This window comes from Triticum urartu, chromosome 1 (genome assembly GCF_003073215.2).
Source record: "Triticum urartu cultivar G1812 chromosome 1, Tu2.1, whole genome shotgun sequence".
Taxonomy (NCBI): domain Eukaryota; kingdom Viridiplantae; phylum Streptophyta; class Magnoliopsida; order Poales; family Poaceae; genus Triticum; species Triticum urartu.
In genome coordinates this window covers 490450198-490473753 of record NC_053022.1, presented here as the reverse complement: position 1 = coordinate 490473753, position 23556 = coordinate 490450198, and the positions used below count along the sequence as shown (strand labels likewise).

The 23556-nt window shown below is 45.4% G+C and overlaps 2 protein-coding genes across 2 annotated transcripts; both read right to left on the bottom strand.

The window, feature by feature from the left end:
• Positions 1–138: 138 nt before the first annotated feature.
• LOC125521491 (DNA replication licensing factor MCM3) lies at positions 139–5706 on the bottom strand. The gene is made up of 16 exons (XM_048686546.1): positions 5520–5706; positions 5312–5424; positions 5012–5220; positions 4309–4439; positions 3981–4219; positions 3656–3892; positions 3419–3573; positions 3138–3346; positions 2885–3047; positions 2585–2790; positions 2004–2063; positions 1839–1931; positions 1441–1634; positions 765–836; positions 523–664; positions 139–427 (listed from the first exon to the last, which is right to left on the bottom strand). Exons 1-16 carry the CDS (start codon positions 5583–5585, stop codon positions 371–373), a joined length of 2346 nt encoding a protein of 781 aa, XP_048542503.1. The 5' UTR covers positions 5586–5706; the 3' UTR covers positions 139–370.
• A 1784-nt stretch (positions 5707–7490) lies between these two features.
• Positions 7491–10774, bottom strand: LOC125521484 (WEB family protein At2g38370-like). Its single transcript, XM_048686536.1, has 2 exons — positions 10447–10774; positions 7491–9140 (listed from the first exon to the last, which is right to left on the bottom strand). Exons 1-2 carry the CDS (start codon positions 10615–10617, stop codon positions 7659–7661), a joined length of 1653 nt encoding a protein of 550 aa, XP_048542493.1. The 5' UTR covers positions 10618–10774; the 3' UTR covers positions 7491–7658.
• Positions 10775–23556: the final 12782 nt, after the last annotated feature.

Below are 23556 nucleotides of genomic sequence, written 5' to 3'. Positions count from 1 at the left end.
CAAGCAAGCGAAAGCCAAAGTATTATAGCACTATTGGTAGGGCAAATTTGGGCACCAACAGATCAAGCCATTTCTTGTGACAATGGCTGTCATATATGCCCGGTGCAAATAGTTTAAATGCATTTAACCATGCAGACCAGACATAATCAGAGACTAAATAGCACTAGGTCAGACAGTACATTACATGAATAAATAGTACCATCAATTTAAACCTCACTGATAAAAATCAAGATACAAAGTACATCAACAGACAGCTCGGCCACAAATGCAGAGTTTCAGCAAAGCCTCTCCAGGAATTCAGAGAAAGCGGAGAACAGATCAGGACAACGCATGCCACAATCAGCTTGTCCAACGCCAATCCATGTTGTGATTAGATGATGCGAACAACGCCATCCCTTATCATTATCCTGTTTGCATCTTGCATCCTCTGAAAAACGCAGAGAAATGAATTTTAATACACCAGATCTAAAGAAGCAAAGTGTATAGGTATCTCACTGAAGAAAACCCTGAATGAAACCATACCTCCAGGATGAACTCTACTTGGCCCCTAGTGTAAGCAACAGCTGCATCTCTGTTGACTGTTTGCTCAACTTCATCAATGGACATTTGATCAACATGGTTTGCCAGCACATGCTGTCCAAGAATCGCCTCAAATGCTTCCATTCTGCACATTACAAATTCACAACGGAAACAAAACAATTCAGCCACAAAGAAGAATCAAACAAGAAGGTTCAAATTTTGTAAATTTCAGGCAAAGCAGTGACCTCTGTGAAGAAACATCCTGATCATTTGATGCATTGCCTGAGCCTCCATCCACATCCATTGGGTCGTCAGAGCTGGGAAGAGGAAGAGTACAGAAAAAACACATGAGGATATAGTATCTAAAATTGCAAACAATTATTTGTGGTCATTTCAATTTGCAGCAAAACAGTAAATTGTTTTCATGAGCTTGCACGCCTAGCTAAATGTGTTATATGTGGGAAGTGCAGTGTTTTGGCATACCAATTTGTGTGAAGACAATGGTTAGCCATGATTGTTTACTGCTTCTGAGTATTCAATAAAGCTCTCTTTATCAAAAAGTAGAGTACTTCAGTGAAAACTATAGCTCTGTAAAGTGGAGTTCATGTTCTATCTTCTATGTTCTGATTGGATTGCATGTCAACGAAAAAAAATCCTAATAGGCAGCATTTCTTATCTCCATTTAACATAAAGGGGCTGGATGGAGTTAGATTCTGTAACAAAATAACTCATTCTCAGGACAACAGTTAAATAGAGACAGGCTATTTTCTGGGAAAGACCAACCAAGAGGGGCCATTTCAATGTTAAAAAGGATGACTTAGTTCTTAATTAATAAGTCTCAACTTTTGTACTAAAGTTGAGAACCTTATTTTGGGATGGAGGGAGTAGAACACTTGACACTGCATAAAGCTGTAAACTCACCTTCCATGCACGTCTGCATTGCCACCGCTTGCACCTCCAGGCCCATCTACATTATCACCACCTGCACCTGCATCTTGTTCAGCTTGTTGTTTTTCAGTCTCCCTCTGCTCACGGTCTTCCATGTCAGTCAATTCCTTATGGAATATTGCAAAATTCAGAACTTGCAGTGCAGCCTCGACATCAGTTTTAAGAACCTGCAACAAGATACATGTGATGTCATTATACTTTTTCAAGGAAAAATATCCTGTGCCTGCTATCCTTCAAAATAATGAATGAAGCTATTTCCAAAAATAGAATGGTAGCATAATTTTATAAACAAGCATCACAAGCACTTGCTTGTCTAGATAGTTGTTGCAGGTAACTTGCTTTGGTAATTGGATCTGTATGGAGCAAAATACCTCATGTCTCAGTTTCATCTTTGCATGGGCAGTAGATAGACGAATTATTGTTTCCAGTGTCCTTGCAGTAATGGGAAGGGTACCTCCACCAGCCTATAAAAACATAAGTATGAGGCACTGACAACTATAAACACATACCATAAACAAGAAAGGACCCATGCTCACCTTTGCATTTGCACTACCATCTCTGAGCTCAGCATATGTAGTTGCAATGTGGTCAGATGCCTGGAAGAGCACAAAACGTTCAGATTCTATAGCTAATGAATCATTTTTCTACACACATTATTGTTTTCCTTATATCCTATGGCAGGCGACTCTCCAGATTTCAAAATATAAGGCACAGTTGACTTAACAGTTTCCAATGCAGGACATTGACTAAAATTTAACTTATAAAATGCTTAAGAAATAAGTGAAAAACCGACACTCAAAGTGTTTTGCAGGATAAATAGAACAATACCCATTCTTACATGCTAAATCCTTACGCTTTCATAAATACCATAAACTTACATTCCTTATCTTATGGAATGATGGGTGTATTATGTTAACACATGAAAAAATTGTTCACATGCAATGTTAAAGGCTACCGACAATGCCAAAAACAGAAAGTAGTATTCTACACAGCATAATTGTAATCAGAGATTGTACTCAATGATGGAGGCAGTGGGTACTACTACTAGTTATACACATTAGTAAAACAAATGGAGCTGATAGACTAGAAGAATATCTCATCTCATATGCAAAGTTACCTCATCAGTGAGTCTAGGCTGAATAAGGTTCTTCGCATAATGTATATATTTCTTCAGGAATTTGATAGTCAGCCTGTCCTGTTTGGCCTTCTTGCCCCGCCTTCTATCCTGCCCATGGAGCATTCTATCATATTTAACAAATATGGCTGCATTGGCATCACCATCTTCTTCTTCAGCATATCCTGCTTTATCAAAAGACCTTGCTCCTGCAGTTAACAGTTTATTTTATTCAATTAAGCACTTGGAAAGAAATGGAATCCCCTGAAATAAATCTCATTGCCGTGTAAACCACAAAATTACCTCCATCATCAGCACAGTATCTATGCATCCGTGCAACATGTTCTGAAATCTGGCGATCGATCTCAGCATCCATTTGATCCAGAACAATAAAAAGCAAATCAAAACGAGAGAGCAGTGAATCTGGAAGCCCAATGTTCTTTGTTGGTGTTATTGAACGATCATACTGTTATGCCACCAGAAATTATCATCAGAAACATAAATTTTACCAGTAGAATGCCATTAACAGCACAGAAAAGAAACTGCAAGAACTTACAGATCCATATATTGGATTTGCTGCAGCAATTACACTACATCTTGCATTTAGCGATGCATGTATTCCTGCCTTGGCAATGGTCACAGTTTGCTGTTCCATAACTTCATGTATAGCAACTCGGTCTTGATCATTCATCTTATCAAATTCATCAATGCAGACGACGCCACGATCAGCAAGAACCATGGCACCAGCCTCAAGCCTTCTTTCCCCTGGACACAGGCATTTGGTTAGCACTTGTACAAAAACCAAACACAAGTGTATGGACAACTGCAGCAACTTACCAGTCTCTTGGTCAGAAGTGACAGCAGCAGTCAAACCAACACCAGATGAACCCCTTCCAGTTGTTGATATAGCCAATGGGGCTATGTTCATAACAGCTCTCAGAAGCTGGGACTTGGCAACAGAAGGATCTCCCACCATCATCATGTTAATATCTCTGCATATGAAAGATACATGATGAGCATTACAACCAATGAAAACATATAGCAGCAGCAATTATCTGGTGTATAAACACTAACCCTCTCAAGTGAGTTCCATTTTTCAAATTCTTCTCAACACCACCAAGCATTAAGAGTACAACTGCCTTCTTTATCCAGATATGGCCATAAATTGATGGAGCAAGTGAATTCCCCAGCAAGTCAAATGTATCATTTCTCCTTGATATTTCTTTCATTCGCTTCAGATCTTCCCGAGTATAGACAGGCGCATTTGCCTCTTTGTTCAGAAGTGAAACATTATTAGCAATAAGGACAGTCCTGTAGGTATAGAAATACAAAACCACATCAGATCACACCAACTAGATATTTTAAATTTGACTTCTGTGAAGGCAGTAGATAGACTAACCTGAAGACACCACTAACACTGCCCTTGCTTTTCCCTGGAAGAGCCTTGTATAGACCAACAATTGAGACACGGTCACCTGGCTTGCAACAATCTACAAGATCATCTTCTACAATAACATCCACGGTTCTTGGGAGCTGTCCAGGGGCAGCATTTTCAGGAACCTCTTGCATGGACAATGTCTGGTGATCCTTGTATTGACACATCCCATACTCGGTGACCAACAAATTGCCATTTTCATCCTAAGCAATTCAGATTTTAGCATTGCAAGCATAACATGGAAGAGGCTTCCTTGAATCATAATAAATGGAAATAGAACATAAAAGCATACCCTTGTTGGATAAACTGAACCAGTAGGTAAGCCTACAAAAGATGTAATGTCCCTGTATTCACGAGACATAAAAGCCGCAGTGGCAGGGCAGTAGTGCACACTCTTAACAACCTTCGGCCTCACCAGTGAGCCTGAAATTTTTTTAGACATTAAAAGAACATTAGCCTCAGGGAGTAAAAGGCACTAAAAAAATTATGGCATCTTCATAAAAATAAAATGCTCATGAATTATGCAGATGCTGGCCCAGGACAAGGACATACCTAGTTAGCTACACACAGTATCAAGAGCTAAATTGGCTGCACTAACACCACAAGTGCAAAACTATTCCCTCTGTATCAAAATATAAGACATTTTTTGACACTATGATAGTGCCAAAAGGTGTCTTATACTTTGATAAAAAGGGAGTAGATGTTTAATGTGCTAATCAAGTGTCTTAAAAGGATTAATATTCTCGTTTTGGTGGTATATCCGTACTGCCTTAAACCAAATACTGGCGACAGTTTATCTCTTTTTGATTTATTTGGCTGTTCCACGATTTCAACACTAGATCTATTCTCCGCGAGAAAGAGAAATACTAGTATACGACGGGAACTTTTCAGATAACTTCTGGCCAGTGTAATACTAATACAAGATTAACATCATGAATCACATAAACCGAACGGCATAAAACAAGATTATGGTGGGGAGAAAGGGATTCAATTACATTTGGTGACGATGCCCTCGACGCAGACCATGGTGCCGATGAAGGAGGACATGAGGTCCCTGGGCGTGACCCTGTGGAAGCCGAACGGGCCGGTGAAGCCCACGAGCACGCGCTCCCCTTCCTTGAGGAACTTGGGATCCAGGTTCCTGGCCACCTCCGTCACGGCGTCCGACGCCGGCTGCATGAACTCCCCGGGGCTCCGTATCACCCTACAGATGCAACAAAAGGGGGTAACCACCGAATCGACCAGGCAAATCGGCGGTGCGTGATAGGGGAGAAAGGGAGGCGGAGGGGACTGACCTGCGGGCGAGGTCGAGGTTGTGGTTGCGGAGGTCGTCCATGCCGATGGTGAGCCGGTGGCGCTTGCTCTGCACCATGTCGCGCACGGCCTGCATGTACACTCCCTTCCCGACCTGCGGAGGCGACGGAGAGACAAAACGTCATACAGGAGCCGGGCGAGCGGCCGGGGGAGGAGGGGGCAAGGGGCGGAGGGGAGATGCGCGCTTACGTCTTGGTCGAGGAAGTCGAGGAAGGCGCGCTTGTTGGCCGCCATGGCCTCCTCGTTGACGTCCATGGCTGCCGCCGCCGCCGCCGCCGCCGGTGCTTCCGGGGTGGGAGGGGGGAGCGGGAGGGAGAGGGGGAGAGATGCGAGTGGGGAATGTGGCGGCGGGGTCTGGGGGTGGGTTTGGATTTGGGGACGAAAGGGGGGCGCGTTTTAGGCGGGAGGAGGCGGGAGATGTTGGCGGGAAGGGTGCGTTTTCGCGCGCTCTGCAGCGGCCACCGACTGGACCACGTGTGGGCCCCACGGATCGATTCATGGGCCGGAAATGTAACTGCCCTACTGGGCGGATCCTCTCTCGCTCGCCAGGACTTGGGCCACGTGGATCTGGGCCGCTGCTATTTTGCTGCGGGTGCGACCCATCGACAGCCGTTTGCCACATTCGGCCCAGAACACCACGGCCTGGAAGAGTGGCGATCCCCCCCAACTCTGCCAAGCTCCAACCGGCCAGATTTGTCAACGCCGGCGCCGGGATTGAGCGAGTTGTATTGCGAGACTCCCAGGATTGAGCGACGTACCGGAGAGGCGAGGCCAGGGCGTCGACTCGGAACGAGGCCGCCACGGCCATTACCGGCGAGGGATCCAGGGCTCTCCACCGACGCAGGGAAGAGGACGCAACACGGCGGCGCATCCACGCTTCAAACCACAAATAAACCTGGGTAAGTACTGGGCATTTCTAACTGATCCTACCGAGGATCCGGCCGAGGAAACTCTTAACAGTAAGATTTAGCCGGACCTAACCGATCCTCTATATAACAGAGTAAAAATCAAATATGCATAGTTCAACCTAGTTTTGACCGAAATTTGAATAAATTTAAACATAAGTTTAACCTAGTCGAACACATTGTCTTGACAACCGAACTTCAAACATAAATTCAAACTTAAACTACACTAAACCCTAATCTAGACTATTCATCATCATCATCCTTGCCATTGTAGAGGCCAGTCTTGCCTCGACATGCCACCGCCCATTGGGTTCAGGCCAATGTTGTCGTCACCGAAGTCGGGGAAGATGCGCCGCCACTCCTAGGCGTCGAACTCCTTCTCCGTGCCATCGTCGTCGCCGCTGCCTTGCTCCTCGTCGTCAGATATGACGATGACCTCGCCGTTGACAGCCTGCTCCGCGAAGATGGCCCACTCCGCCTCCACGAGCTCGGGGGACTAGCAGCGAAGGTCTGCCATGTATTCCTCATCGGCGGCCTCTGACGCGACGTTCTTTCTCGCCTCCTGGTCCTCCCGAGCCATCGCCGAGGTCACCACACCCGACGCCGACGAGACGAGGTGGACCGGCGCCGTCCCAAACGGGAAGTCGAGCCGCGCCGCCGCGCCATGGAGCTGAACTTGCCACCGGTCGTATCGAGCGCAACGAGCTCCGCCGTGTAGAATGACCCGGTCCACTTTTTGGTGTGGGTCTCGCAGTCGGTGATCTCCGCAACCCAAGTCCCCCACGCTCGCTGGCAGACACCAAGGTATTTCCTCTACGGTTCCCGCGGCGGAAGGAGCTCGGGGAAGTCGGCGATGCGGCGGGCGGTGGCCGCATCAGAGGGGCGACGGCTGCTTGAGGACGCGCCGCTTGAAGACGAACCACGAGCGTGGCGGCACGGATCCACGCTGTGGATCGACGGTGAGGAGCGCTGGCGATGGAGAAAGACCCGGGGGTTGGGAGGAGTCGCCAGCGGCGGGGGATGGGGAGGAGAAGAGGAAGAGGAGGCGAAGTGGATTTTTTTTTTACTCGGCCATCGACGGTGGAGTAAATATAGGGGCGGCGGCGGTGTGGCTGAGGATAATTTATTCTGTACTAACCGGGTTTTACTCCTCTAACCGGTTATTGGGATCGGTTAGAAATGCCAAATGCCCTCAGTGAGTCCCGGTAGAGAAAATTTACAGGTTATCACACCAAAATTTTGGGAACCAGGAACAGCTGCTAAACATCCACCTTGATATAGCATATACCAACTAATTACACATGTACTACTACTAGTACTCCGGTTGTAAATTGTGGGCTGAACCAGGAGCACCATTTATTCCGGTTGTAAAAACACAGCTTAGTAAAGTACTACGGTCTGGAAAGATACTAACTACACTATGCTACACGACCTTGGTGCAGGAGGATGCCCGGGCTTGCTGCCTCTTCCTGTGCTTCTGCCTGGCCAGGAGCAGCGCGTACACCACGAACCCCAGCCTGCGCCGCCTGGGCTGGAACTGCTTGCGGGACGCGCCATCATGATCTATCCTCATCGGCGAGTACATCTCGTACTTCTGGCTGAGCATCTGCCCCAGAGACACCTTCTTCTTCTTCGCTGAACTCGCCGTCTTACCAGTAGTCTTCCCAGTGGCAGTCTCAAACTCACAGTCGAGCTTCATGCTCAGGATCTGCCCGATGGACATGGCCTTGGTGCTCTTCGGCGTGGTGGCCACCAGGCTCAGGCCGTTCACGTCATAGATCCCCGTGCCCACCTTTCGGGGTGTTGCTGGCGTTGCCGAGGTCTTGAACTTCACAGAATTATTTCTGCTGTTACTGTTACCGGTCGGTCGCCAGTTCAGAATTATTTGGTCGGACCGCAGCCTCCGGAGAGCATCTTCGGCTGCGAGCTTAGCTTTGTTTGCGGACTCCTCCCTCTTCAGGGCCTCCTCCAGAACCTTCCTGCTGGACTCGACGGCGGCCATTGCCTCGTCCACTCTTTCCAGAAGTTCTACCTTGCCCTGGTTTGCCTGATCCAACTCCTGCATTGCCGCGTCTATTCTGTTCCTAGAGGCAACCTCTGATTCTTCCGCCTCGCGCAGGAGCTTGGAGTGTTCTTCAACAGAAAGTGTGACGTCGGATGTAGCGCTCTCCGGGTCCTCCACGTTGCTTCTTTTTCCCATCGCCGCGAGGGCGAAAGCTTCTCCCCGCCTTGAGGCTTCCTTCAATTTATCGGCCATGACGATCCTGAACTGAAGAGTCTTCGCCTTAGATCTTGTGTGCTCAATTGTGGAAGTCAATTCACCAATCTCGAGCTTCGAGTCCTCGACCATCTTCCTGTGCTTGTCTTTTTCGGCATTCAACTGCTTCATCTGCAGCCATATGTCATAAGGTTCCAGCACAGGTTTCGGGTCTTTTGCTGCTTGTAGCTGCGCGGCAGTTTTGCTCAACTCTGCTTCCAATGCTGAAGCTTTCTCTATATTCAACTGCACCCTCTCACGGGTTCTCTCGAGGGATGCTTTCTCCTCCTCTATCTGGCACTTGAACATCTTGACAGTGTCCATGTTCAGGAATGCTTTTGCCTGATTCAGCTTCATCAGTGTGGCTAGTGGAGACTGTATGGCATTTATGCTCTGGATCAGTGGCTCGGCATGGTCGTCCACTTTCCGTTCTATATCAGGAGGTGGATGTATCTTCATGGTATCAGCATGATCTGTTGCTGCATTTCCACACTTTGATGTTGCCTTCTCTATCTGCAACTTCAAGTCATCAATAACCTGCTTTGTTGACTCCAACTCTTTCAGCACCTTGAATGTTTCGCTTTCCTTAACAAAGAGCCCCATCTCGACCTTCACGGTTTGTTCCTCAACTTTCATGAGTTCTACCTCCTGGAAGAAATGGCACCATAGAAAACAAAATCAATTTATTTATTCGACAATAAAGATTTATAGCAGGAACATGACTTCAACTCCTAAGCTGAAATCGACAATGGAATAAGGAACATGAACAATATCTTCAACAAAATATGACCTGGTTATCAAATAAAAGAACATGTGATGTGTATATGCAGTTCAAGAGCCTTCTTTCTAAAATGGTGAGGAAGTCAATAACCAATCAAGCAGCAAAAAGGCAGGATGAGCCGCTGCAAAGCTAGTATTTGTGACTAGTTTACTCCATTCACAAATACTACCTCTGTACCAAAGAACGTCTTATATTTTGATACGGAGGGAGTATAAGATGTTTTGAACATTTCAATATGGACTACATACAGACTGAAATGAGTGAACATACACACTAAAACATGTCTATATACATCCCATTCACAAAAAAAGTTAGAACATCTTATATTTGTGAACGGAGGGAGCATTTACTAGCTGTGAGAACAGTGTTCGAGACTTCGAGCCAAAAACAATGTCGCCAAATTTCATACCAAAGCGTCCTCACTATACTATCCACCATACATGGTATTTTTGGGGAAATATCAGTGCCCAACACGTACAAATGTACATAGAAGGACTGTCAAGGACACACACTAGCAGAGTAATGTAGTACTTCACTTGCTCTGTTAATGTATACTTACAGTGCACAACGCATCCTCCTCGTGATGCCCAAGCAATTACACCACTAGGCTAGCATCACTGGCATGATCTTGCAGTTCCTCCGCAGCATACCAACCATGAAATGCTACTCACCGCTCAGCTATCCCTCAATTTCTTCCAGGATTAATGTAATTTTACTTCGCAACAGGGAAAGTGACAACCTATTCCACCGGATGCCCGTAACCAACCAGCCTCAAGATCCAATAGTCGAGCTTTAGTACTAGATGCAAAATTTGCAGTGTCGGGCCGGCCAGGCTACCTGCTGGTGCTAAACGCCATTATGAAATGGATCCCCGGAGCCCCCACGGCGTCATGTCACGGTCTCCCGCAACAACCGCCGCTCGCTCGAATCACTCAACCGAAGAGGAGACCGGGTATGTTTGAGATTGCGATTTGCGGCGGCGAGATTTCGAAGCAGATGGCCCGGGGAACGCGAGGAAAGCGAGGGTTATAAAACACAGAAATGAGAAAGCGCTTTGAGAGGGAAAGCAGATGTGACGGCCACCAGCAGAGCGTCGCCACCACCTGCGCGAAAGAGAAAGGCGGGATAATAGATGCGGGCGGGGAGGTGGGAGGGTGGGTGGGCGAGACTGACCTCCGGCCGGAGCTGGAGCGGCGGCGGCGGCGACGGCGGCTGGCGCCACGGGGAGACGGCGCCGCCGCCGAAGCGGTCGACGGCCTGGCGCACGGACTCGAACTGGGACGACGTGTCCACCTCGCCGCGCCCCCGCATTGCCGCCAGCGCGTGCGCCGCTACTTCCGCCATGGCCCCGGCGGTAGGCGGCCGTGGGTGAGAGTGAGACGGTAGCCCAGCGGGAGTGGAGTGGAGCGGAGACTCTGGTGTGAATGAGGGCGTGGGGGTGCCCGCCCGTGAACCCCGCGGCCGCGGGTTTTGTGGCAGTGTTTCCTTTGGCTCGCTGTGTCCGGTAGCGCCTATGGGATAAAGCCTTTTTAGCGCGGCACGGGGAGGCGTGATTAGCAGATGCCGGTGGTAGTGCGCGAGTAATTGCGCCGGTGAGCCGGGGATGAAAAGATCGTTGGATGGGGCCGGTGGGGGCACCGGGCCGGCCGGCCACTGCTACGGTTGTGTACGCCGGAGTACGACATGCAGGTAGGGCCCACGCCCACGGGAGGAAGATCCCTGTGTATCGCTCACTTTAGGCCTCTTTTGGTTCAATGGATAGGATTATCATAGGAATAGAAATCTTGTAGGAAATGAGATGGCATGTATCTCAAATTCTATGAGTAGGAATAGGAAACAAGATATCATTTGGTTGACATCAAAGGAATTTTTTCATTGAGTCTAGGCTCTTTTTTATTTTCCTATGAAATGTGGAGGATAGAAACCAATCCTATGTAAGAATAGGAATCCATTCCTATGAACCAAAGAGCTCTAAAGAAAAAAATTCTATAAAAATTTTATTTTTTAGAATTCGTATGAAATTTCTCTAAACCAAAGGAGGCCTAAGCATTTCACAGTGATCTGTCAATCTGAACTCACTCCTCCGTGAGATTCCTGCCTTGCCCGGCGTAGTAAAACAGTGGTTCTACTTCTGGCTGTGATGTGAACGCGACGTGTTACGGGCCGGTTAACACTGACGGCTGCAGGTCGATGGATTATTTTTAGACCGATTCCGTGATAATATAAAGCTGCATGCCGGCCGCCGCTAATGTAAATGATGAGATCCACCGTTTGAACAGCGCGCTCTCGTGAGAGGGACGTGTCATGCACGCCGTTCATCTCCTACGCCCGCGTGCTTACGCCCAACTTATAATCGGAAAGTCGGGTGCTGCTATGAGGCCCAGACCCTGACGGTGGGGCCCAGCGCACCTCTGAAAGCCGAGGCCCCACCCGACAGACAACGCCACATGATTGAGAGAAGGGGCCAGAGGCCGGGTTCTTGGAATCTAGTGCCATGCATATGTTTACGTACAATGTCGGTGGCAGGCTCGGGCTCTGTGGGTTTGGCAGTTTCCACTATGGCTTTGCAGGTTCATCATGTGATTTGAGCGCTAACCTCTTCCTCCTCTCTCCTATCCTTGGTATAGTGTAGTATAAGAGCGAAACAACGGTATACTGTACTGTACTAGTAAAAAGTAAGAACCACATAGACGTTGTGACCTAGTTTATACAGTGTACTAGTATTGCTAGTATATCCTGCCTGATTCGGAGCCCGGTTTGTATTCGTCCCTAACCAAACACCCACTTACACTAAGTATATAGGCATATTTTAGAGTATAAGACATATTTTAGAGTATAACGAAACACCCACTTACACCCTTGATATTAACTACATACGGATGTACATAGGCATATTTTAAAGTATAAGTTCACTTATTTTGCTCCGTATATGATCCGTATTGAAATATCTAAAAACACTTATATTTAAGCCAGTTAGCCGCTCACTCGGACCAATGCCTAAACTCCGACCTTGTGCTTCCCGTGTAGATTTCGAGACGGTCGGAATAGAGAAACTACGTTGTGCAGTACAGAGAGGCGTGCCGTGGAATCATGGCAAATGAAAAGCAGATCTACTCACCGTTCGATGTACGGGCGGTGTAGTATATGCTTCTTCTTGTTGTTATTGTTTTGAGCAAAGCACGCTGCTATACGCGTTCCTGTAATTTTTCTGTCGCTCGGGGGCACCGTGTTTACCGGGGGTCTGTCTTGTCTTCTGGCTTGGATGATGGGGGCCCATGGATCGTGCCGAATGCAGCAGCATCCAAAGCGGAAATTTTTCAAGGCCAGAAATGGGCTGCCAGGAAACGGGTCGGGCCTAGATAGTATACTACTATTTTTAGTCGTATGCACTTAGTTGGGCCCAATCAAGCCTAGCAAAAACCAAATGACAGTTGGGCCTAATCAAGTCTAGCAAAACACGTGCGCGCCCACGTTTTGACCGCACCGTGTATTTCGGGAAAACGAGGAAATTGCACAAACCATCAAAGTTGGTGTCAATTTTGCACATAATACTTACTTTACCGTTTTGTTGCACAAAACACCACATGTTGATGCCATTCGTTGCAAATAGGTCAAATCCGGTGTTTAGATAGATTGATGTGATTTTTGACGGGTGGGTCCCACCCATAAGTGCATGTGTGGCGAAGAAATCTGGGCACATGGGTCAAAACCGAGGACTTCAGATTGCAGTTTTAATTGGCCTATTCAAAAAACTAACACAAAATTCAACATTTTCTTACAAAATAAAATTCTAGTAACACAAACATATACCCAGTATTATCTTGAAAAAAATCTAGCTCATTCGGACCAAAGGTTTGGAAGATATTGAAAGTTTTAGTTGTTTAATTAAAATTTTGGTTCAAAATTCAACATTTTGAAAAGAAACTATAACTAGTAAACCATAAATGTATCCAACGTTGATCTGGGAAATCTCAACTCATTGGGAGTAGAAGTTTGGAAGATATTGAGAGTTTTAGTTGTTTAATTCAAATTTTGGTTCAAATTCATCTTTTCCAGAAAAAAAACCCTATAGGTATAGTAAACCATAAATGTATGTGACATTGATCGGGAAAAATCTGAACTCATTGGAGTAAAAGTTTAGAAGATATTGACAATTTTAGTTCGTTCATTCAATTTTTTGTTTGAAATTTTATGATTTTCTAAAACATTTTAAAAAAGTAAACCGTACACGTACTCGATACTAATCCAGGAAAATTCATCTCAGTTGGACCAAAGGTTTTGGAGATATTGGCATATTAGTTGACCGACTACTGTGGTTTTCTGCACCACGCGTGCACTTACCGGTGGAACCCACATGTCAGAAATCACATCAATGTATCTACACACTAGATTAGACCTATCTGCAGTGAATAGGCACCAATATATGATGTTCTATGCAACAAAGTCGTATGGTAGGTGTTATGTGCAAAATCAACACCATTGGTGGTTTGTGCAATTTTCTCTTCGGGAAATCATTTTCGGTAGATCAATCGTAGGTGCACACCAGTACGGGTATATAGCATATATTCTTGCAGTGGCTATTGTATGGCTATACACGGCAATCTATGCGCCCATTATTTAGCAAAATGCGTGGTCATCTATGAACTGTGGCAACCTAGTCTGAGTTCCTCCCACAACCCTCCTCCTCCCGCGACCCTAACCGACCGTTGTCACCGTCCTGATCTCCTTTTGCTCCCGCAACCCTCCTCTTCCCGCGACCCTAACCGACTGTTGTCACCGTCCTGATCTCCTTCTGCTCCCGCAACCCTCCTCCTCCCTATCTCTCGCTCTCTCCTCACCTCTCCCGGAGGCCACTGTCGAACAAGGGCGAGCGGTGCCCGCGATGGGGGCGGCGGGGATCTGATCCCCAACGGTCTCTTGGGCCATCAACGGGGAATCCTCTCTGGGGAGGCGGGTGGCGGTCGTTGAACCACCGAGCGCGGCGCCCAGGGCGGAGTTCCCTGGTCAGGCGGTGGCGGTGATCGCCTCCATGGCCAAAGGGTCAGTGGAGGTCGGCCTCTGGCGTGCTCTCAGGCGATGAATGGTGGCGGCGGTCGTGCATCTGATCCCTGCTCAGATCGGTTGTGGTGTGGCCCTTGGCCGGCTGGCGGCAAGTGGAGGGGTCAATGAGGGGTGGCTGGAGGTCACAGGCGGTTGCGTGCATCTTCACAACGCAGTCTCGCGAATCTAGTCAGTTGCGGAGTCGGGGTGGCGCGAGTTCTGGTGAAAGTCGTGTTGACTTCGGTCATGGCAGACGATGGTGGCATCTTTGACGACATTTTCTTGTCGAGGCATCGTCGTTGTAGTCTGTGTCACAACGCTGGGGTTGCTCCGATGGAAACCCTACATTTGGGTCTTCTGGATTTGATGATGTCGGCGCCTTTGGTGTCGTTCGCCCTCCTAAGGACACTATTTTGGAGCCGGTGCCAGCTGGAAGGGCCAAGAGGTGGAGCGGCGTTGCATCTACCACAACAATGACGGCAGGTCTCGGTGGCGTGGCACAATGGTGTCTCGTTGATGGACGTGTGTGGATGGACGCACGCGGGGTGGTGGCGCTATTTGACGTCGACGACAGTTGGGCCTGATAAGGTCAATGCGTTGAGCCCTCCAAAAGATGGGAGGACGAAAGATGGTGATGGCGGATTCTAGAGCGTGCACATGCAGTGTGTGTGCGAGTGTTTGCTAGATCGGTTGGTGTTATCCACTCGCTCTGGGGCGACTTGACGAGACCACCGATTTAGATGGTGTATATTGGTGTGAGGTCATGCCACATCATCAAGTTTATAGTTGTAGCGATAGAGGTCGCCAGCAAAGAGGCTTTGGATTGATCAATGTATTTGTTTTGTTAGGCTCTACTAGATGTCTATTTTACCACGTGACACATGTGGTAAGCAATACAAACAACTCAAAAAGATGTCTATTTTATTTTACTTCAAAAGAGCATATGGTTCTCGTTTCACCCTTTCCTTCGTCCAACCTCTCTATATATGCCCCTTTCTTTTTATGACTTTTTTTTCTCCCACACTTTCCACTAAAAGCAACTTAATTGTCCTACGTCTTATTGAGTTACCAAAATATGTTTCTTGCAAGTCAATCATGATGATTGCATAAAAAAACTTGATAAGATTTTAGCGCATCAAAGTAATAATAGATCTGCAGTCACATGTCAATCTATTAGAATGTTTATGCTCCTGTTGTAACACAGATAATTATATAGTAATATAATAAATATGATTATGTGCATCCTTGAATGTAGAGGTCCGGGGTTCAATCTCCTTTTCCAAAAAAAATATGTGAACTGCAATAATAAATGGATGCAACTAACCACCAGTCGACTGGTGGTTAGCGACAAATCCGCACGATCAAAAACCTGCGTCCCTCCCCGCGCGTGACCCACTTCGGCAGCGCCACCCACGACCCAGCATTCTCTCGCGAGGCCCACCGCGCGCAACGCATTAAGGCCCAAGACTGTTAACACAGCCCCTTTGGCCCACCTCCCCCCTCCTGCACGTGACTTACCCCCCCAAAACCTAGTTTCTTACCTCCATCGCAAGAAACATCCACCTGCCCCGATCAGTTCTCTCCTCTCTCCCCGACGCGCCTCCATCGCTGGCGACCTCCGCCCCAGATCTAATCCACCAAAAAAAGGAAACCGCGAAAAACATCACCAAAACACAAGGATTTGAGGGAGGGCCCCGGTTTACCACAACAACATCACAGGGGTTACATCAGTTCGTCTCAATCTCGTCATAATCAGGCAAAAAAGAAAGGAGGTAAGTGATTCAACCTCTATACACCTGCTGCATTTGCATTTCATACCAATAAAATCAAATTCCTCGGTTGTAATTTGAGTTACCACTCAAATTCAGTCAGGTTACCAAACAAAAAGATTGACTAAATTTTCCTCTTTTACAACCAAAAAGTTGGTAAAATTGGTCCATGTTCCTACCTACAGATTACATCATTGATTTACCTCATCATTAAGTTACCAACATAAACACATATAGGTTATCATCATCAATCTGTCAAGCTATCTTTTTTGGAGCATGTTAGAAATACATGTATGAATTTTCTCATTAAAACTGACATACCATCTCGAATGAATATAGATTACCATAATGTGTGCATTGAGTAATCAGCATCCTTTAAGATTTATTCAACATAAAAAAAGATCCTTTTCTTCCTTTTTATATTGAACAAACCCATGTCAGAACAAGTTACCATGCTAATTCATTACAAATTACCAGGAAAACTCAGAACCAAAGGTGCTAAAAACACTACAAGAATACCATGTGTTGATTTACATTGTTGCCACCAGACTTTTTTGATAAGAAATGATGTTCATGAAATGAGGTTGGTAGAAACTATTGCTGTCATACTCCCATATGCTGGTTACTGCCAAAACGATACTTGTTATAAAAAAGAAGTAATGAGTGCAGTAAAAGGAAAAAAAATATAGTTGTTGTGAAAAAATAATCAAAATTGCTTGTAAGTGTGGAAAATTAAAGGATGCAATCATATGTGCTAGCAGGTGCTGCAACACAAGAAAATGGCGCATGATAACAGAGATAATGTGGATATCATTATGAGTGGTGTGGGGACAAACCAACAGTGTGAATATGCACACACGGCAAGCTTTGGTTCTGCCAAAACAGATGAAGGTAAAATATTTACCATGCCACCACATTTTTGTACACAAACTTGTTACCATCGTACTTGAATTGCAACTACCACCCTATGTTATTTACAACTATCACATTCACCATGAAACAGTTCATCAATCACGTAGCTTGATGCGCACAGGTTACCATGAATTTAGGTACAATTACCACACTTACTGCATACGAATTATCATGCAATCTGTATTGCAATCGGAATTACATGCTTTCACTTTACAGCTACAAAAAACATCTTAATGCATGCAAACTTTACCAAGCAACCAGAGTACAAGATAACACTAGTTTTGGCGTGCAGAAAATATAACACAAATTAACAACTTTCAATCACATTACAGGTGCTACATCTAGAAGCAACCCGGTGGTTCAAGAGACAAGCAAAGAACCGACTACTAGCAGCATAGGGGGGAGAGAAAGCTTCTTTGATCATTCAGTCAGCGAGCCGGCGAGTCCAAAAATAGGAGGAGAGAATGCTGAACAGGGAGACAAAAATACCAAGGCATACTCCACACCAAAACCTCCTGATGAAATGATGAAGTTTGATACTTTTGAGGAAGCTTATGAACACTACATGCAATATGCACTGAGACATGGGTTTGGAATGAGACTGGAATACAGAAAAACAATTAAAGACAATACTGCAAGCAGAGTCCTCTTGGTTTGTGGGAAATACGGCAAGCCAAAAGCAAACAAGGAGGAGACAGAGGATGTGCAGGACCCAAAAGGCATCGTGAAGAAGAGGAAAAGAGGGAAGGTTGTGAGGTCGGGATGTCCGGCCCACCTTTACATCACCCACACGGATGCGTGGTGGAGAGTCAAACGCTTCAACGACGACCACAACCACCCTCTAATAAGAAAGCCGTCCTTGACAAAGTTCCTATCAACACATAGGAACATTCCAAAAGATGAGCAGGACTTCTTGAAGATATTGCACGGATGCAACATAGAGACAGCAAGACAGATGCAACTAATGCAATGGTTCTACGGAATCCTAAAGATGTACCATACACAACAAAGGACATCGCAAACCAGCGAGCTAAATTCCGGATGGAGTACCGCAATGCTGATGTGGGGAGCACAATCTCGTACTTCCAAGATATGAAGGCACAAGATCCAGATTTCTATTGGAGAATAAAGCTTGATGATGAGGACATAGTGGAAAATTTATTCTGGATAGATGGTGCGTCGCGCAGGGCATATGCTAGATACAATGATGTCATCTCATTTGACACAACATACATGACAAACATGTACAAAATGCCCTGTGCGCCCTTCATTGGCATTAATAACCATGGGCAGTCAATCCAATTTGGTTGTGGGTTTGTTCAAAACGAACTATCTGGTAACTTTGTGTGGCTGTTTAATGCATTCTTGCATGCAATGGGTGGAATTGCGCCAAAGAACATAATAACAGATCAAGATTTTGCAATGAGGAGTGCTATTGATGAGGTGTTCATCGGGATAGTACACAGGAATTGCCGCTGGCATATAATGAAAAAAGCACAAGAGAAGCTTGGAAAGCTGATGGCTGACAATGAGCCGCTAAACAATGCATTCAAGGATTGTGTTGACAACAGCCTGGCTGGTATTTTACTTCCCACCCCTCACTAACTTAAAACACAGAAAAATGGGCACATAGAAAATGGGTTTAGATGCATGATAACAACAGTTACCATCTAACAAGGTGACAAGTTACCAGAGGATTATAGCAAAATTACCTACATTAATTGCTTTCTGTACTACCCCTATCATGTTCATGTTTGATGTACACATTTCAGTTGTTCACCCCACTACTTACAACAAAAACTTTTCAATCACCAGCTAGTGCTGATTGATATGAGTATCTTTTTGTTGCTAGTTAAAAATGATGCTTCTACTACACACACAGAGTGGTAATCGCTTTGGAAAAAAAACGTATCCTGTGTGCAAAGTACTTACCATGATGCTTGAACTAAAGTAACCAGGTGTGTGTGACAGAATTATCAACAACAGTGGTGTTCCCTAGTTACCAAATATGTTTGAACCAATGTTACCATCCTTCAAATACTTGATGTTACCATGTTTATGTTATGAATGCAGTTGAGGAGTTTGAACACAAGTGGTGGGTGATGATGGAAGCGTATGGCCAGACCGACAACGAGCATTTCCAATGGTTGTGGGAGAACAAGAAGTGTTGGGTCCCGGTATACTATATGCACGATTTTTCCCATTCTTGCAGACCACGGCAAGAAGCGAGGGTTTTAACTCTGTGCTCAAGAAGTATGTCAACCCAAACAACTCACTGGTCGAATTCGCACAACAGTACACTGCGATACAGGATAAGGTGATGGCTAGCGTGTCAAAAGAGCAATTGGAAACAGTGTACAAAGAAACCAAAATGTACTCAATGAACCCGCTGGAGATGCAGGTGCGAGGGATGTACACACATAACTTGTTTTGCAAGTTCCAGGTGGAGATGAAGGTGAAATTAGCATACAGATGCGATGCATTGGATGATGGTACTTTCAAGGTCAGCTCAGACAGGGACTACCATGTGCAAGCAAACATGGTTGAAGAGACATACTCGTGTAGTTGCTGCAAGTTTGATCGTGACGGTCTACTGTGCGCGCACGTACTACGAGTTATGGACCAAATTGGGGTATACGAGATACCTGAAAAGTACATCCTAAATAGGTGGACCTGGGATCCAGAGGAGGATCTTATTCAACCTGATTTCGAACAGCCAACAGTTAAGAAGTCGATGCCAGAGGAGGGGAAAAGCGTCATGCGATACACGTCAATTCTTAAAGAATTTAAGGCATCGGCCAAAGACGCTTGCCTAACAGATGACGGGACCAGATTGGCAAGAAAACACCTGTATAATTTCAAGGAGGAGCTTGAAACCCTGAAGAACAATCAACTTTAAAAAGCAAGAAAGGAAAAGGAAGAAGCAAAAGGATCGTTTCAAGGACAGCCAGATCCCTGCTCGATACCTGTGGGGTGGATGAATGAAGACAACCCCGTCACACAGCATCAAAACGCCCCCATGCAAGACATCCAGAGAAACCAGCCACACAACAAACAAGTGCCACTAATGTGCAGCGACAGGAGAACCCCGCCACACAACAAGAAAGTGCTACTAATGTGCAGCGAGAGGGTAACCCTGCCACACAGCAAGAAAGTGTGCGTGTGACGATACATGCTAGCAAAAACAATCATGCTTTTGTCATCCAGCCCCCACATCCTGATGCAGCTCCGTCCTCAAACACAAAGTTGATACTAGACCCTCCCAAGACTACAACAAAGGGGCGGCCAAAGTCAAAAAGAAAGCAGACAGGTTTTGAGATTGCAAAACCCAAGCCAAAAAGGAAATGTGGTGTGTGCGGGAGTCTGGAACATGACAAACACACATGCAAATCTCCCCTAGCAAGATAAAAATGAAGAAGGTGCTATTAAAAGGAAAGATGGTGGCTACAATTTTTTCATGAACCATAATGTGAAAGCTACAAGCCCTAATAACATTCCAGTTATCAGCATTCTATCATGGATTTATAATTGCTTTGTAATGCAAAAAGTGTATATCTATAATTTAAGCAAGCTATCAGTACCCTATTATGCCAGTTACCAGCAATGTATGATGAAATTGACATGGATTTGTAAATCCAATATTTTTATATCTACGTTTTTTGAAGGCTACCAGCACTGCATTGTATTACTTATGAACAAAAAATTAGGCCTGCTTGCACTTCTAAAAATTGCTTATTAACAAAATATAATCACAGTAGTGAATTTATCATATAGTCAGTGACTTCGGACTGTGTATACTATAGTAAAACAGCATGTCAACACTTTGCTCCATGGCATTGTCGATGACAGATTCATATAAAAAAGTTATCAACACATTTTGGTAGAAGTTATCACACAGTAGTAAAAAAATATCACCTCATCACCCTTTGCTCCATGGCATTGTCGATGACAGATTCATATAAAAAAGTTATCAACACATTTTGGTAGAAGTTATCACACAGTAGTAAAAAAATATCACCTCATCACCCGCTGCCGAACAGATGATAATGCCACTGTTTGCATTTGTTTTGATAATGATCTAACCACCTGAATGTCATAATTTTTCGGAGAGCTGGAATTTGTTCCTGAGTTAAGGCTGGAACATTTTTGCCATCCCATACCTCAAGGTACGTGCAGGCAAAAAATCCGCAATCAATGTTGAAACATTTGTGATAAAAAACAACACAAAATCAGTTTAATTGGAGTTTGCGACCAGGTCAATAAACAGGGATGAGAAACATATAGTGGGGTGTTAAAAAGAGAGTGAATAATACACAACTAACCCATTATCCTATTTGAACACATCAATGTACACAAGTTCATAGTCCTGAATCTGCTTATGCGAGTCCTTGTAATTTATCAACCAAGCCTTCTTTATAGCGTTCATGTATTTTGTCGCATGCTCGAGAAGAGAAGGACTATCTTGTTCACGCAATGAATCTAGAACTTCAAACCGCCTCGCCCTAAGATTTAGTGACAACACATACCAATGCCCGTCATCTGGACCGAGGCCCAACTTTTGCAAAGCAGGGAATAGCAGTTGCAAAAAATTAAAAGGCAGTAAGCATAGAAGGAGTTGGAAAAGAAACAAAATTACCAAGATAACAAATGGTCATGAAATTCACATGGGAGGCAACTAGAAAAAGAAATTATCAGGGTAGAAAGGTCAAAGTTGCCAGTGTGCATGAAAGAGGTTATCATGACATGAAGAACAAAACAATATCCCCAGATAACAATAAGTTACATGATATTAACAAGAAGTTACAAAGACACTAACTGTAAAGTTACCAGATCCAGCAAACATAATATTCCTGATCCTGGTGACTAATAATGTAAGACTTGTTCCATCGAAAATACTTCAATACACACTTAGATTTGAAGTCTCCTATCGACAGATACACAGATAGCAGCCAAGGGAAGATGAGCCCGTTTGGCGTTTCCTTATACTGGAGAATGCGAACATGTAACTCGGCAGTGCTGGTTGATAGTTGCCCAACTCCCTTCACACAATTGGCAAGCTCACCGAGGGTGACCCACCTACCATCAATGTCGATAACCCTAACACTACAAAAAACAAAAAAAAGATTAAAAAAAATACATTTCAAAAAATGGCACACAAGTAATGATTTATGTTAAAAAAATGAGAAAAAGGATGGAAACATACTCTTTAATCTTAGAGTTGGAATCATTAGTATGCTTGATAACTTGATTGTAAACATACTCTTCCTCCTCGCTCGGTGTGAGGGTGGCAAAAGGCGGGAGCAGGTATTTGGACGGGTGGGTGACCCTAACTTTCCGAATAAAGGATTTGGGGGTTGAATTGCGTACTAAATGCTCTGTGTGAGGTGGTAACTCTGGTGTAACAAATGTTGGACTTTGAGGGTTGTCTGGTAAAAACAGAAAAAACATAACTAAGCTGTATAATGTAACAAGCACATGACTAAAACAAAAAGTAAAAAAAACAATGAAAAACATGAGTTATCAGCAGATGGGGCAAGGAATTATCAAGTGATGGGTCAAAGCTTATCAACTGCCACATGTTTTGATTATCAAGTGGTGGTCCATAGTTGAAAAACAAAGAAAGGGGTTTGTGCAAGGGTTGCAATGTTCATGGAGCAGAAAAAAACACCTATTTGAACATTAGATTTCCCTTTTAATGCTGGATTGTCATGCTCAAATTCTTCCCACCATATGAGAACCTCATCATCGTCAATCTCAACATCATACACTTGCACACGACCAGCTTCCGGTGTTACTTAAATAAAAAAAAGAGCGATGAGGACATGAACAGTAGTGATAAACAAGATAAATTGTTGCAAAAAAACAAGTATTGAAAATTGAGACAAGATACACAAAGTTATCAGGAACACAATATAGAAGGTACCAGGTAATTTCAATGTGGATTACCAGCACACATGTATGGGCCTTTTAAGGAACAAATTAGATATCATTGATGCACAACGAGGAACAACTGTGATATCAACATGTCGGTGTACTAGAGTAGGGGTACCCTAGTATCACGAACTTGTGCACGGGCAGTCGCAGCATCCCGCGGCAAGGCTTGCCGGGTGACCGCCAAGATCCTCCGTGGTTCCTCTGGAGCCATTCAAGAACAAAGTGTCCAGGCCAAGAAGACAAGACCCCGGCAAGAGGAGCTTGCCCGGAAGGCTAACAAAAGCATCCCAAGACCCCGGCAAGAGGAGCTTGCCGGGAAGGCCACCCAAGGCATTTCAAGGAACTTGCCGCGGCGCACCACGCGTCCCGGCAAGGCCCGGTGAGCGACAAGCTCCCGGACGCGACAAGACAACGACAACAGCAAGACGCTTGCCGCGGCAAACCACCTCTCTGGGCCCGCGCTCCAGCACATCCACCAACGTGTCGCTCTGGGGCCCTTCCAGGCGCACGTGGCGGAAGGCTGTGCAGCCAGGGGCGTGCGGTGGCAAGCGGCGCTGACAAGTTTGCCATCGTGGCGAGCGGTGGCGTCCCTGACGGTCCCTTTTACACTGTTTAGGCGACACAAACG

Excerpts from the sequence above, each read along its gene's own strand:
- LOC125521491 (XM_048686546.1), bottom strand. The coding sequence starts at position 5,585 with ATGGACGTCAACGAGGAGGCCATGGCGGCCAACAAGCGCGCCTTCCTC. Across the intron at positions 5,221-5,311 it reads AACCTCGACCTCGCCCGCAG|GGTGATACGGAGCCCCGGGG; the intron begins GTCAGTCCCCTC and ends TTGCATCTGTAG. Across the intron at positions 428-522 it reads AAGTAGAGTTCATCCTGGAG|AGGATGCAAGATGCAAACAG; the intron begins GTATGGTTTCAT and ends TGCGTTTTTCAG.
- LOC125521484 (XM_048686536.1), bottom strand. The coding sequence starts at position 10,617 with ATGGCGGAAGTAGCGGCGCACGCGCTGGCGGCAATGCGGGGGCGCGGC. Across the intron at positions 9,141-10,446 it reads CGCTCCAGCTCCGGCCGGAG|GAGGTAGAACTCATGAAAGT; the intron begins GTCAGTCTCGCC and ends CATTTCTTCCAG.